This window comes from Gymnogyps californianus, chromosome Z (assembly GCF_018139145.2).
Source record: "Gymnogyps californianus isolate 813 chromosome Z, ASM1813914v2, whole genome shotgun sequence".
NCBI lineage: Eukaryota > Metazoa > Chordata > Aves > Accipitriformes > Cathartidae > Gymnogyps > Gymnogyps californianus.
In genome coordinates this window covers 65,091,374-65,107,533 of record NC_059500.1, presented here as the reverse complement: position 1 = coordinate 65,107,533, position 16,160 = coordinate 65,091,374, and the positions used below count along the sequence as shown (strand labels likewise).

Genomic DNA, 16,160 nt, shown 5'->3' with positions numbered 1-16,160 from the left:
AAGAAAGGGGATACTGGTGATCTGTGAGCCTTGATACAGAGTTTTGGGGTTTTTTTCCTTTCACCAGTGCTTTTAATTTCTAAAGCAATCTCAAGAGCTTTCTGATCTTCTTCTTCTTCTTCCAGGTTGATGTTTAAATCACTCAGAAACAAGAACCACTCCAAAACCAGAACCCACAAAAGTACAGATCACAACAAGTTTCAGCCTACCAAGAGCAGAAATTAGGTCAGCAATAAATCCATGCCATTTTTCCTGTAATATGAGCAAAGCCTACTTGAATTGACTGTTTTTCAATACCTATTTCTGGCTCAGACTACAAAGGAACTTAGTCAACCCCTCCTGCCCCGGCTCTCAATACCGTGACAAAGGTCCCAGTCTCTTTCCCAGTGAATCATTAAGCATTTGCACCATTGCGCCACCTTTTATCTGCAAAAAGAAAAGGAATACAGCTCTGAAGCTGTTGTTATATCTTTGGAAGAGATGAAGGTAGGTCCTTATTCCTGTGTGCTTAAGGGGACATAGCAGGTAAGAGTATTTATGGAACTAATAAAAACTGACTGACAAAAGCGGAAAACAGAGAAAAATAACTTCTCCACAAATTCATTCTTTCCTTCATCTTAGACTTAATTAATTCTTGCATCTTCCTTCATCATGGAAAAAATGGCTTACATTTGGTAAGCCATTTCCCACTTACTGAAAGTGAACACTTTCAATTTTCAAAATGTTCTCAATTGACTCTTTTTTTCCCATGTCTATGACATGAAGGGGGAAATCCCCGTTTTGTATGTGGACTTCTGTGGTGTTCTTATAAACAATGAAGAGAGATACCGCAATTAAACAGGAATATATTTTAAACAATAGCTTTATTACTCAAGTCAGAGGCACACAGGGCTAACTAATTCCACAGGTACATAACATACAAAAATACTCATGGACTGTCAACTCTAAAGCACGTCACACGTTTTAGTTTAAAATTTATTGGGCTGATCCAATCATTGGATACTGCTAAAAAAAATTTCATTAGAAGACATGTAAAATAAAGACTGTAGTTATGAAAACAGGAAATGTAATATCTTTAAATGCCTCTCCATCCCCAGTCAGCTCTCTGCTGTTTTCTTTTTGGATCACTGACACACATCATACTTAGAATATGAAAAGTATGTGTTTTGCTAATTATATGGCAGCTGCATGGTGTGAAGAGCTTCATGAGGACGACCTCCTTCCCCATCTCCAGTTAATACTATTAGTACATCCCCATAAACTTCCATTGCTACTGTGGAAAAATTACACTGAGACAAAATCTACATTTTGCTTCAAAGCAAGCAGGTCTGTGGCAAAGATTTCCTTCAAAATGGTGTTCAATAACTGCTGACATGGATGTCAAAGAAAATTCTTCCAGACTGGAAGACAGTGGGAGATTATTTTTTAAAGCAATTCAAGTTAAAGCCATGGATGATTTTAAAATTAAAATAACAGAAAACATGAATACAACATCCTGTTTTATGGGGAAAGCAGTGTTGTTAGTCAACGACCAAAAATATCAAGAAAAAAATTTATGTGTAGCAAAAATATATCTGTCTGTAGGTAAGAAATTCTTTAGACAAAGATATTTCATTTTCTTCAGTATTATGAACAGAGTTTGGACTGAACAAGCGATCTGTGGTCCAGCACAAAACAGAAGGGTATGATCCAAAATCTAATCTATGGGTGAGGGAAAAAAAAATAAAACAACCTCAAAGAAATTCTATATATCTGTTGCTGCTGCTTCCTGCCTGGAGGAGTGCACATGTTTAATGCTGCCAGTACTTGGGCTACTTCCCCTCTTGATCCCTTCTGGTGCACACCTGTTGCGAACAAAAATGATCTAAAGCAGCAATTAATTTTCTTTTTCTCAGGGTACCACTGCACCTCCAGTCTTACTGAGCAAGTGACTCTGCTGAAATAGACTGTCCACCCATCAGTTTTATGGTTATTAGAGATCTCTTTGAAAACCTCAGTCTGACTCGGAAGCTATGCAGGCAGGCTGGGATGCAGCCTTCCTCCCTGATCTCCGCTAGGAGAGGGCAGCACTCTGCCTAAGATCAAGGTCATTTCCCAGCACCCAGCTACACCCAGATCAAAGACTGATCGTAGGGCATACTCACACAGAAGTCCGAGAAGCTCTCAAAGACTCAAAAAAGTTCTCAAAGACTGAAATTTTCAAAGCCCAAAGCAGGTAGGATATAATCTGGGATGTATTTTGGAAAACTCTCTTTAGGGACCTGAAGTCTAGCAGACAAGCATTCTGTACATGCAAGCATCAGCAGCTGCAACAGATTCCTAGAAAACTTTCTGATTTATACCGGCAATCACATTATATCTCTCACGTGGCAAAATTATTATGAAAAGGATGTGGGACAATGTGATCTGCGTGAAGGGGAGAGGCTACATGACCGGAGGGTGTGATTATTAATGCAAAACAGTGCAGACAATTTCCATGCATTAAGATAAGACTACAGTGTCCGATGAATTTATTATATCCATACTGAAAAACACAATTACAATTTATATTTCAATAGCTAGCCTGAAAAACAATGCTCTTTTACCAGGGCAAACACACCAGTAAAACATAGCTGTTTTCCACAGCACAATGAGTATGGACAAGATGCAGGATCAAGCAGGAGGTCCACACTTCCCATACACTACACCCCACGCATGTACCTCAGAAACCATTCCCAGAAAACCTGCAGCTACGCTCATCTGCTAGTTATTTCTCACTCACACGAAGGGACAGCTAATAAGAATTCTAGTGCTGGTCCAGGAAAAGAGAGAAGGCGGCTTCTGTCCAAACTTCCTCACATTATGAACTTTGATAGCAACATTTGCAAGCAAAGAAAACGGAAAGAGATGCTCATGATTAAAGTTGTTTGCAAATACTGTGCTAGGCAAAGTTCAAGTGTTGGATTTGGAGGATTGGGGGGAACAGCACAACAGGAAAATTTGTTTCGCAAACTACGCACTGTCTTACAACTGCTAGCATCCATAAGGGTGCTACATCTTTTTTCTGGATATTTTCAGCAATGTACTACATCTTGCAGAGCAATGAAGCAGTATGACGAATACCTATCTCAAGAAGTTTTAAACTAAGTAATACTGTTTTCCAAGTACCTTTGCTGAAATATTTTTAAACAGCAAACAACTGGTTCTGGACATCTGATCAAAAGCAGTGTTCTGAGTATTGAGCTGTTACAACATAATACAATTTTTTGTGTCAGTGTGTCTTTTGGCTCTACATGATGGTATTAATGACTTCATATTAGACAAACTTTTCATATTTAAATATGCAATACATATTTAATCTTTATACGAAATATATTTATATTATTAGAACAATATATTATAATATAGTAATATTCATATTTAATAAATACTAAATACCAATATTTAATATTAATATGAAATAATATTTCGTATTTTTTAATATGAAAAATCTTTCTTTACAGGATGCTTAACAATTTCTTTCCTCTCCTCCAAAAAGACCAGGAGGAGCCACATTAGCTTATTGCACAGATTTTTTTGATACCCCACATCAATCAGTTACTTTTCAGGGATGCAATAGGATTATTACACAGAAATAAAGCTAGTAAATTCCTATGGTTTTATTGTTTGACTGAGTCACCAAATTATTATAGGAATGCTGTATATGGCACAGGGGAAACTAAGGACTAAAACTGATTCACTATCATGGAAATTAAAATAAGGAGAAAATGTAACAGGAAGACAACTATACTCATAGGTTGCTATTTCTTAATTGGGAACTGCCTATCTGTATGGGAACATTACAGATGTCAGTGTGTTTCTCTTAAGGAAACCTGTTCCAAAGAATTCCACAACTGACTTGATTTTTACTCTCTAAGCTGTCTGAATTTACTTAAGCATTGTAAACAGTATGCTTACAGTTTATCCTATAAGATCTTTATTCTCTTGGCAATACATTTTACTTAAACTTTTTCCACATTCATATCGCCATTGTCATTATAATGATTACAGCATGACCACACAAGCATCTTAAAATGCTGGATGCAGAACCAAAATAACTTTTCAGAGCACAATACTAAGCCACCTCTGTTGCTCACAGGATACACATTTTAATAAAGAATCACAAGCTTTACCATACCACGTTTCAAGTACTGTTCCCTCTTCTGTGTCAAAGGCAAAGCTTTTCTACTCTTCTCTTACAAAGAGGTACAAAGGTTCTTAATTAAGAAGATAATTTCCCAGTTAGAAAGTAGTAATATTAGCAATTAGTAAAAATATTAGCAACACAGAAAAATGAAAAGCAGGCAATGGAGTAAAAAGACCACATCGGTGTGGAGCAGTAAAAGTATAATGAATGCAGAAACGGTAGTTTTGCACAGGTTAGTCCTGACCATTATCTACCTTTTTGTAAGTTAAAAGAACTTTGAAAATAAAAGGGAACCAACCACTTTTTCATGAAAAAGGCTTCTCTGACTGCCGCCCACAGACACTGTTTAATTTATAACTGTTTAATTTCACCTACTGATCTCTCCTACATTGTGTGAGAACACTACAGGACTTCAAAAAGAATAGAAGGAAGAAGGCTTGATCTCTCTTTAGCAAGGGGCATTGTCAAGTTTTTTCGTATGCAAAACAACAAACACAAAACATCATTTGTTTCTTTGAAGGTTCAAGTATTCCTGAAGAGAACTGCAGTATCTGTTGACAATAAATAGATTTAAAGAGCAGTGAGAAGAAAAAAAGAAACTCCCTCTCTTGCATACAATAATCATCAATATGCCATTGCAGCAATGACATTCTAGTTTTTAAAGCGACCTACAAAATGGGCAAAACACATCTAATGTGGTGTAATTCCGGTCACTGTGAAGAACAATAGCATCCTCTTTAAAAGGATTAAAAGTGGCTTTATATTTCCCCCAAATTAGCAAAAGAATACTAGACAAAATAATTTACAACTCTAAAAAACAATTAGCTTATTGTTCTTCTGTAAACACTGAAAAGCATGCCTTTCAAAAATCCCAAGTCCTCCAAGCTGTTAAGAAAACCAAATAACTATGTAAATGTCGTCAAATCTCAAACAACCCAAACAAAAGAACAGAACAGCACTAAGAAAGACAAACAGTGATTATAAGCAAATCACACAAAACACTTCAAGAGCTATCTCAATCAAAGCAAAATGACCAGCCACCGTCTGATCAGGTTTCTGAATAGTGAGTTTAAAAAAAGCAAACTAAGCAGAGCAAATCACATACTATTGCACTTGCACTGTTTGATACTTTTATGCATGATAAACCTCTCTCCCTGGAGCTGCTACTCCCTAAAGCCCTAATGAAGAAGCCCGTCAAACGGCCCACTGCTCTGACCACGACTGACACAGACCCTGATGGCCTGCTCTTCCTCATTCCTTCTTCTAAAGACTGCGGCTGCCTCTTCTAATATGCAGACATGGAATTCAACCTTGTTTGGCCCCACTATGATTTCCAGGCCTTCCTGATATCCCAGGGCTCACACCCTTCATCTTTGTGCCTCTGCATGCTTGGAAGGCAAAAGACTAGGTTGTAGAAAATGGGAGAATGAACTCAAGGGAGGAGCAATAAGGACAAAGTGGATGGATCTGCAAAGCTGGAGGTTGTGGAGGTGGGAACACAAAGCAAGTACATGCTTCTGCTTTTGGGGAGGGAACCAAATGCCATGTGCTATATGACTTTTTATGAAGCTGAGTCTCCAAACTTAAGAAATCACAAGAAAAACAACACACAATGAGGAAACAATACCTAACCTCACTTTTGAAAAGTGGATCTTGGCATTTTGATGTATCACAAACGCGTAAACTTCTAGAGGGGCTTAGACACTCCTCAGAATGAAGATAAAGCAAGAATTAATTTGGCACATTTCCTTTTCCCACCTGAAAGTACTTTACCATTTCCTAACCTTTATATACACAATTCTGTATGGTCCTACATCTGTGCTCCATTTGTTCCCCTGGGCTCACTCAGACCCTTATCCTCCTTCGTTTGCAGAGAAAAGAGAGATTGTTTAGCCCCTGGCTAACGTGTAAGTAGGCTCTCATGGCTTTCCAAAGCTGCAGGCTGAGACAGCAGCAAAACACTATCATCAATAACTCTTTTCTTCGCTGAAGTGGGCCCCAACAAGAGGATTTTGTATACAACAGTGCCATCTTCAGTTCCTTCAGGAAAACTGCTCTATTGAAATATGATGCTGGATACAAAGGGAAAAAAAAGAGCCATAAACAGCGTCCAAGAGGTAGCATGGGGCTATTCCTTCATCTAAAAAAGCAGAGCTGCTGCCTCCAGGTAGCATCAGAAGGGCAGTTCCCACTCCGACCAGCTCACAGAAATCTTAGCTGCAACAGCAGAGGAAGTCTCCCACTTCGACCTTGTTTGGGGAACAGCTGTCAAACTCTAAGAAAACATCCAAAATAACCACTTAGCTAGATATGTATTATTTTTGCAGGCATGGCAAAGAGGCTAGGCTGCTGAATTTTTCATATTTGCTCAATCTCAAAAAATACGACATTTTTTTTCTTAAAGGCAGTAAAGGTCACTTAATTCCCTCAGTACTAGCAAATAATGTATTTTTCCAGCATCACCTGCAGAATGCATAGAGCCATTTACACATACTGACAGCCATTTATCTACACCATCTGGCAAGCTTTCTTGCATAGTCTCAACATTGCAGTTTGTTGTGCTAAATAAAAACCATCATGCTTCAGTATACACATAATATTCAGTGTTTGAAGAGCACTTCAAAAGCCACATGCCAAGTTCTTATTGGAGCACTCTCTCTGAAGTGATGTCAATAGAAAAGTCTTATCCTTATAAACAAAACACAATACAAACATCTGTTCACCTGGTGCTTGGAAATAATATCATATAGAGACAAAGTAGGAACTGTTGTACTCAGATCCTGGTTTCCAAATGTTAGCCTTCTGTCTTTGTAGGATTCCATTGCTAAAAGCAAAGATTAAACAACTCATTGCTATATAATCATTCCGTAGGTTCAGCCTTCCTCGTACCTTTTGCACTTAAAGTCTTCTGGATTAAACTGTATATTCATGATTCCATAATTGCTTTCATCGCCTCCCACAGGAACCAAGAGAGGTTTGGTATCCTCTTCCATATTTGGTGACTGTGCCTCCTTCTTCTAGATTCTGTCAGTTATTCTGACCTAAAAAAAAAGGAAATGAGACAACTGCAAGTAAGTAAAACTGTGTCCCTGCTACAAATTTAACACTGGCAGAGTCCCACAGCTTCAGAAGCTCCTGGGGTGAAAAGCACCAGAAAATCCCTTCAGCTTGCCACTTGCGAATTCTCATTCCATAACGCAAACATCATGGGGCAAGTACAGCAGGGACAGTATTTTATACAACACACTATCCATTTAAGTAAAGTGGTCAATGTACAATTGGGCTCTGAATCTCTTTTAGCACCGCAAACGGCAATACAAATTAAAGGAATATGATGGATGCTGTTGCTTATATTGGGACTGAGACAGGTTTGTAAAAGCGAGGCTCAGAATCTGAATTTCCTTTGAGCTACCACAGCTAAGAATCAAGTCCACCATGTGCAAATTAACATTAAGTATATTCATACGTAGGTCTTGTCTTCCTGCTTTCAAAGCACAGGACTCCTTTTCTTACTGCTCCTCTGTTAAGACCAGTGTGATTTTTAAGAGAGCTGTATTTCCAATTTGTAACAGTACAGCTGAGAACAATTTATCACAGTTATTAGAGACTATTGTTTCACTAAATTACTTCAAACTTTGCAGCAGACACACATGCAGTTTTCCAGTGTATTTCCCAGAATAAAGATCAGATTATTGCAGTCTGCCACATCCAGGCTCTTTGAATTAAAGGCAATGAATGGTTTAATAATGCATTAATAGTAACATATTATATGCATTCAGAGCACTCCTGGCTAAACAATGGGGAGCAGATCACTTTCAAGCTAATGGAATTCTACTTAGACTGAATTACAGTTCTCACATGGGACTTGCTGTGGTCTCATGTGCAGCTGAACAAACGTCATGGCTTTAACAGCTCTCATCGCTGCTACCTCCTGAAGAATTCCTCAGCCAGGACTCCTTCTTCAAATAAAAATGGCAGAAGTATCTGCTCTTTCAGTGGGACTGTTTCCTGACGCTTCAGAATGTTAGACAGGCTGATGGAAAGATAGATGAGAATGAGAGCTGGCACAAGATGAGGAAGGATGGCACTGGACGTTTGAAATCTGGGGTGGTGATGGAGGAAGATAAGATAGAAAGAATGAGGTGTGTATCATCCTTCTGCATCCTCAAGGAAATACACTGTAAAGGTCCAATCCCAGAAATTACATCAACCTAAGTTAAGCACTGACATGGTTCTGTCCGTTCCTAGCCACATGTTGCCAATCCTCTTGCAGCAGCTCATCCTGCTAATGCCTCTGGCAAAAAAACCAAAGAATCTGAAGGAGAGGGTGAAAAAGGAAGGAAAGTTAGCAGTTTTCAACCACGTCGACTCTCTGGGATTCAAATAATTGCTAAAGGAGGAGCAAGAAAACACTGAAGGAGTGCACGGCAGGGACTGCAGAAGCACTAAGACTGGCTCAGCCTGCTGAGGAAGTGCATTTTAGAGGACAGGCACCTGCTCCCCCTCTCCCTCCCAACCCCCGGTGCTCTGAACACAGGTAATGGCTCTCTGCTCTCAAGGGGAGGGGACCACTGGAGGCTCCAGTTCATGGAAAATGCTACTGAAAGCACTAGTCCTGCCCTTGACAGCTCAAGGGCATTTGTGTGATCCCACGCTAAACTGGACTGGGAAGTTCGATCCAGATGAAAATTAACCATTCTTTCCCTTGCTTTAAGTCCAAATCAGTGTTGAGCTTGGGGCATGTTGTCCGGCTGCACACACTTGCATGCTTGTGCAAAGGAGGGGATAGTGCATGGGTGAAGCCATTTCATCTGGAGGTGCTGCCAGTTTCCTCCTAGTTTCAGCATCCATGACGAGATTTGAACGAAGTTACTAAGTTTAAAGGCATGATTTTGAGTTTAAAGGCATGATTTTCTCTTGCTTATTTTAGCTCTTCGACAGGACATAATAAGTGATCAGTAATAATAATCCAGGCATTCTTAAGAGCCTTATTTGCACTCCCTGATAGCATCCTCTTTGTCTTGCACTTCATTTTTGCTGTCACTCTCTCCAAAGCTTTTTTCCTCTCCACTTTCCAGAGTCTTTCCAAGATGGGGCTTCTCTTACCTACCTTAACTCACTGCTTCCTCTCTTCTGCTACTCTAGCCCTTCTATAAACCATCAGCTCAGATTCTTGACCCTAAGGTCCTTCTCTTCCACAACATTGCTGCTGGCTCTTCGGCCTCAACTGAACATCTTACATTCTCTCATCCTTCTCAGCTCCTCTGGTGATGCTCAGCTTATGCATTCCTGCTCCTCATTTCGTCTCTATTTTCTGTCTCTCCTACACACTGTCAAAATTGCTTTCCAAACCTGCCTTTAGTAAGCACTGCTTACAAAGAGATTTCTTAGTTCACAGCAATATTTTTATTTCCTTTCATGTGGCACTCCATTCCTTTCCAAACCTGTTTATAGCTCGCCTCTTGTTCATTTATTTCCTATTGATTTCCCTTATTTTTCTATAGCTCTAGCTCATCTCCTTCTTCCCTACTGATTCCCTGCACCATCCCACTGTAAAATTCACCCCAGTGCACATCAGCTTCTTCCAGCAGCTAAATACTTCTGAAACAAAGCCACAGGCCCCAGAGATTTCATGCACTGCTACAGATATCCACCTACTCCTCTGCCATTCCCATTACAAAACACTTTTTGTATCCCTCTGATCACACCTGAAGACAGCAGCCTTCATGGACTTTTATTTTTTGCTTTTAATTGTCATCTCTAGAGTCTACAGCCTCGTTCTTTCTAAGACCTCACCAGTGGTCTCAGATAGAAGACTGGTAATGTGGTATTATCTTCTTTTATTCCATTCTTTTCATTTTTTCACCTTAACATCCTGCATGCTTTTTCTCAACAGATACACCTAGGTCTCAAAAACAGATCCCTCACTCGTTCTGCATTTTGCAACTTTCTCCGAGTTTAAATCACACTTGGGATTTAGCCATAAAAATGCAGATGAAAATTTAAATTCCTAATGGCTGAACTGAAATTCGAAATAAATTCAAATCCCAAATACTCAGAAGTGTTTTCAGCTAGAATTTTCCAGAAGACTGCGGTACTAAGATCCCTTCCTTCCACAGGTCCTGGTTTATGGTACAGATTAAGCAGACATCAAATGCTAATTTTAGATACTGCTTTGAACACATCCCTTCCTTAAAACCTGTTGTAAATAATGTATTTGTGCTTTACAATTCAATCTGACAAATGCAGACAACATTGATCACCAGTTTGATTTTCTCTGCACTATGGCTATAAATAAAGAACCCAGAACATTTTATAATATTCCATAAAGAAAAATAATCCTTCCAAAACATAGCATACGCTAAATTCGGCTTGACAGCGTGATTTGGGGCTTACGGAGTTGTTGCTTACTGACTCTTCAGGGTCTACTTAAAAGCTGGATTGGCAAAGACAGTTTATTTTTTAAGTGCTTATTGTTGAGAACTATAGGTGAGGCTTATCACCAGCAAACTGATTACTTTACAAATAAATGCAGCTATCACATATGTAAAGACTGCAGCTGGTACAGCTTAAAAGACAATTGTAAGCAGAAGAGCAAAATGAAGAAGAATGAATCTGATTAACCCCTCTTTTATCTAATTTCTACCCCTTTTGTCTGGACTGCACTCTCAGTAAACATTTTTAATACATGGGATGGAGACAGTTGTGCTATCTGAACTTATTGTCTGACAGTTTCCATTACAATAACCTCTTCTCAACTGCTTACTCTCCTAGTGTCCTAGTTATCTACAGATTTTTTTATACTGGGTATCTGATCTATGTTCACCTCATTCTAGAGGCTTCTTTTAAAAACCTGTGATATGACATGCAGTATTCTCTTCGTATTATATGGTCTTAAAAGCCTATAATCAGGACTGGGATGTCAAACACAAAGAATTCATGTCAAAAATCAAAGTTGCCTGACAAATCTCATTCTGTTTGTATATTTTATGATACACCGTGGTTACAGTTTCCACGAGGCCACTGTTGCATTCACAGAACTACTATGGATCTCTGGGAATTAACGTATGGCTGCTTGAAAATGGAGAAGGCTGTTTTAAGGATACCTGACTCATTTGCTGTCAAACTGGATTTTCCTGCAAGTGGGAAGGAGGTTCCTGCTAGCTGTAGTGTACCTGGAGTTGGTGATACGAATTCATGGTACTTTGTCTTCAGCAGTGCTACGAGTTCAAAGCATCGCTGCTCCCTGCTGCTTATTCTCACAGTCCTTCCTCCCCCTATTTGTGGTGGCACAGCTATTTGTCTTCTTTCTTGTCTTGATGGAATGAGCAGGACTGGGGAATAGATCTGGCTAAAAAAATAAAGCTAAAGAGTAAGATAATTGTTTTGGGTCTGGTTTGGGATTGTCTGGGTTGTAGTTCTGCACAACCAGCAGTTTCACTGTCCAGTTGAAGACAGACGGGTGTGGTTTGTGGAAGAAAGAAGGCAATACTGCTAGAAGTGTAACTAAAACCCCAGCCTGAGGGACCACCTAGCTCTGACAGTATGTTCCCCATTTTTTTCCTTCTGCTTAGAACCTACTTTGTGTAACGCTGCAAAACAAAAGAGCATTTGTGCTGTGCACCACTGAATGATGTTAAATACTTTGAAAGCAACCAAGTAACTCTCAAACTGAGCATTGAAAATTAGTGGATTTTTTCCTGTGCTTTATTCCCTATGCTTAGAATAAGGATAATACCAACACTTGCCTTAGCTCATAGACATGTTGTGAACAGAAATTGACTTTTACGTAAAACTTATCTGTGATTCGTACTAATCACTAAAACGTTGTCACCATTCCACTCTTCTGCAAGTTCTGTTTTTTCACCTGCAGGGACCTGCTTTCTGACCTCCTCTGCCACAAGCATCATGTCTCTCCTCTCTTAACTTCTATTAGTGACAGCAGAGATGAAGATCAGAGAGAGTGCTAACTGTATTCTCCCACAACTAAAATCTTATTGCTAAGGCAGGAACAAAGGAAGAAATTTTATGTTTTCCCCTGCAGCATGCTGTATTGCTGCTGAGGGGAAAAGGCTGTAAGAATGTTTTCTCTGCACCTGTATTTCTTTTCCATTCCAACTCAGCTTTGGTGAGGAAAGCGTTTGGTTTTGCTTGTGAAACTCCTAACCTATCATGTAACAGATACCTGCTACTTAGTCCTCCAAGCACTTGACTCCCGGAGGAACTACCCCCATGGAAGTCAGCATTAAGTGCTGGTGAAAATGCCTCCCTAAACTTTCATGGCTGTATCTAGCACAGTTATTAAGATAAAAAGGTATATCTTCCACAACAGCTATTATAAAGGAAATATATTCTTGACATACCTTTGTAGTAACAAAAACCCCACAAATTTGGAGCAATGTTGACACCAGCATCTTTTAAGAACTGCTGTACACTGCCTTAAAGCATGCTCAGTTGTCCTCCTTTCACCTATGAAGGAATGGCTGTATCTAGAAGGAAAATTTGAAATACTCTTCCAGATATAAAAAATCTGTCCAAACTGTTAGCATGCTAAAATAAGTTTGGGATTCTCTTCTGGGTAAGGGCTTAAAACAGCAATTACTTTTTCCAATCATATGTTATCAACACAGTCCTAACCATCATTAATATCTAATCACCTACATATTCAAACACCATTAATGTCAACGTATCTTTCAATGGTCAAAAGTCTGCACAGACTTTGAATCCTGTTGTCCCTTTTCTTTTCAGGATATAATTTCACTGGTTGCCTGTGGTGAAGCTGACTTAGTATGCCCTCTTGCCCTATTTTTAATTCTCCTACAAACATCTGAAGCACTACATCAGAAGGACAGCAAAAGGGAACAAGTGGATGAGAATGTAATACTCCAGGTTTTCTGCTGCTGGTCATAAACTGTGAAGCAATACCTAGGGGTACGCAACTTACTTTTCCCAGTCCCGCTCCAGGCTACACTCCACATGACTTTCAGATGGTAATCTAAACAGGGCTAGACCTTCATTAATCCTCACTGGCTCGCCTGTATGAGTTTCTGTTTTCACTGCCTTCAGGTTCTCTCTCTCCCCTGGTTACAAAGTCTGAAAAGCTTCAGGGAGTGAAGACAAGGACCCAGCAGATTTAGAAACCTCATTCTAGCCTGGTGGCTGTGCTGTGATCTGGTCTTCTTTGTATCGGATGACAAAATCACATTACAGTTTGCTTGCACCGTGAATCTAACAATGGTAGTTTATGGCTCAGCTACAGATGTGTGTGCCAATGCTTTAAGATGAGACACCCATCTTGACAGATCATTCACAGTTACAGCACAGGCCATGCAAGAGGGTTACCAAACAGGTTTACCCCATAGCAGGAACAAAACTGTGTTCAGTTAAGTCAGTCATCCTAGTCATCCCACGAGCACAGACAGTCCTTAGCTGGTTTGTAGGACTGCTCTTTATTAGATAACCTTCCACAGACGGCAGGGGGAGGAAGGCAGAGAGGGGCACTACCACCACAGCCTCTACCGTGCCATCATGGCTACCAGTGCAGTTGGACCTGGTGCTGGAAAAACAGCAGCTGGAGCTCCGAGAGCTGTTTAAGCTCCACGTGACTAAAGCTAACGCTGCTGCACAGACATTACAGACACTGGTTCTGTAAGAACTTCCCAATGTAGAAGGATGTCCTGTGGACCAGGCACCACGGATGAAGCCAGAACTCTCGATTTGGAAGTCATGCTCCTTAAAATAAATGATCACAGAACATAGTCACCTATTACTTGTTACTTTTCAACCTGCTTAATTACAACTGCAGTCTTAAATTATTTTGGTAGGAATTTTGCCACCAAAAGCTGTTCTTGTGTTTATGTGCAGCAGTATTTTTCTTTGTTTTGAGATTTCTAGTCGTTCTTAAAAGGATAGCTCCCAGTGAATTAGTTTACATAAATAAAACAGTGACATTTTAAACTGTGGACACATTTTGTTTCATTTCTTATTTGAAGTCACTACTCCTAAAACCCCACCTCATACTCATGGTTTAAATACAAGAATCCACTAATGAAAGTATTTAGTTCAAATAGGGAAAATTATTTTTAAAAGTGCTACTTGGTGTGACCTGGTCTTCTTAAATTTTGAGCAGCTGAATGGATGAATAAAGCTCAAGGCATAAATCTCAAGTAAACTGCAGGCTCTGCACATATAAACTGTGAAAAATAAGAAGGGTCTACACTGAAAGACAAAAACTTCAAAGCAGGACAGCAGAGTTCCTCAGTTCCTCTTTTGGGGCAGTGAGTCCTCCATCAGAAGGGACTGAAGCACGCTATACTAGTCCTACAAGTAGGAGCATACATTCAGAGCTCCTTAAAAGTGGGACAGCTTGCCACCAGTTAGCTTGTCCATACTCTCCTACAACTGTATTGAAGATGATTAAAACGGTATAGGCAATCTAAGTTAGTAACTTTTGGGGAAAAAACCTCTTGAATATACAAGCTGAACCATTGTTGAGCTTCTGTGTACCTCAGACTGAACCAATGTGTATGTGGTCGCTGCCAGATAATAAATCTAAGTAAAATTAAGAAGAAACGGAACATTAATTTGATTTGTCTTCAACAGATAAAGCATCTGTTATTTGTATACAGGATTTTTTGTGGAGACTGTAAAGAAATACTTTTCTTGACACTTTTTTTTCAGGTTAATGGGTCCACAGGCCAGTTAAAACCGATGTAAGCTTTTCCCTGCGTTACAGATCGCCCGAAAAGCTTTCATGCCGTTTCTGTACGTCAGACAACGCTCTGATGTTTTGTTCGTTTTCCCACGTAACACGTTACACTCGAACCAGACAAGGTGTCGCCGCTCAGTTTCTGCGGCCCGAGCCGCTCCTACGCCGGCCCCCTCCTCTCCACAGATTCAGCGCCCTCGGCGGCAGGCAGGGCGCCTCGGAGCCCGCCCGCGCGGCGGAGCGGAGCGGAGCGGCCCGCCCCGAAGGAAGGCAGCGCCGCGGCTCCGTAAGCCCGCCGCCCCCCCTCAGGGGGCTGAGCAAGCCGGACTGCAAGCGGCGCTCCGGCCAGAGCGGGTGAGGCAGCGATACCCGCCGCCCCGCGTTCGTGGAGCCCTCCCCTCCGCCCCGAGGGCCCCGCGGCGCGCCCCCGCTGAGCCGCCCTTCCCGCCCCGCGCCCCGGCCGGGCCGGAGGGCGCTGTCAGCTGGCGCCACACAAACAGACACGACTCCTCTACCTGCGGCGACGGCACCGCCTCGCCTCGCTCCGCTCCGGCAGCCCCGCGCTCCCGCCGCCGCAACAGGAAGCACCCCGGGCCGGGGCCGGGGCCGGGGGCCAGAGGCTCTCGGCGGCCGCAGCGGCGGGCGTGGCGGGCCGCGTAGTTCCCGAGGGCGGCTCCGCTGAGGAAGCCGCCAGGGCGCTGCCGAGCGCAGGACTACGCTTCCCAGGGAGCCGTGCGCGGCGCGAGGCCGGCGGGGCGGGGCTCTCCGCGCTGGGGCGCTTCCCGCCGTTCGCCTGCGCTGGACTTGGTGCGCGGGGGGCGGCCTCGCCGGGGTTAATGCCCGTGGTGAACCGAACCCCAAGCACTAGAGGCGGCTCCGAGGAGCCGGCTGATTCGGTTTAGGGCAGGCGGTGCCACAGGTATTCTTGGCGGCGTTCTCGCCTCCCTCCTCTTTTTCTTCGTAAACAAAGCCTCCGGTTGGGCAGTCAAACGCACCGTTCCTCAGGCGCTGGACTCCACTGCCGTGAAGCACATGAGCTGCAACACAACAGGCTCTGTGCCAGACCGAGTTCCCAAGTGGGGTCGGTATGGTATGGACAAGTATTTACCAAATAGCCATGAAAAAAAGATTTGGATTTGCTGGTGATGTTTGACAAGTGCCTCTGCTAAAAAAAAAGGGCAGCTCACCCATTTGCTTTCATGTTTTTGCAGTCAGTATGTTGACAAAGTGTAGACATAATCCTTGCCGAAACAAACCACGCTGGCCTTCGCGGGACTGGCTAAGCAC

At 41.7% G+C, this 16,160-nt stretch overlaps 1 protein-coding gene across 1 annotated transcript in view; it reads right to left on the bottom strand.

The window, feature by feature from the left end:
• Positions 1 to 15,412, bottom strand: part of SLC38A9 (solute carrier family 38 member 9) — a 50,176-nt gene extending 34,764 nt beyond the window's left edge. The window contains exons 1-2 of the mRNA XM_050912738.1: positions 15,389 to 15,412; positions 7,055 to 7,206 (exon numbers count right to left, since the gene is read on the bottom strand). Of these exons, the coding sequence (XP_050768695.1) occupies positions 7,055 to 7,158 (104 nt within the window). The 5' untranslated portion in view covers positions 7,159 to 7,206; positions 15,389 to 15,412. The remainder of the gene's footprint in view (positions 1 to 7,054; positions 7,207 to 15,388) is intronic.
• Between the last annotated feature and the right edge of the window lie 748 nt (positions 15,413 to 16,160).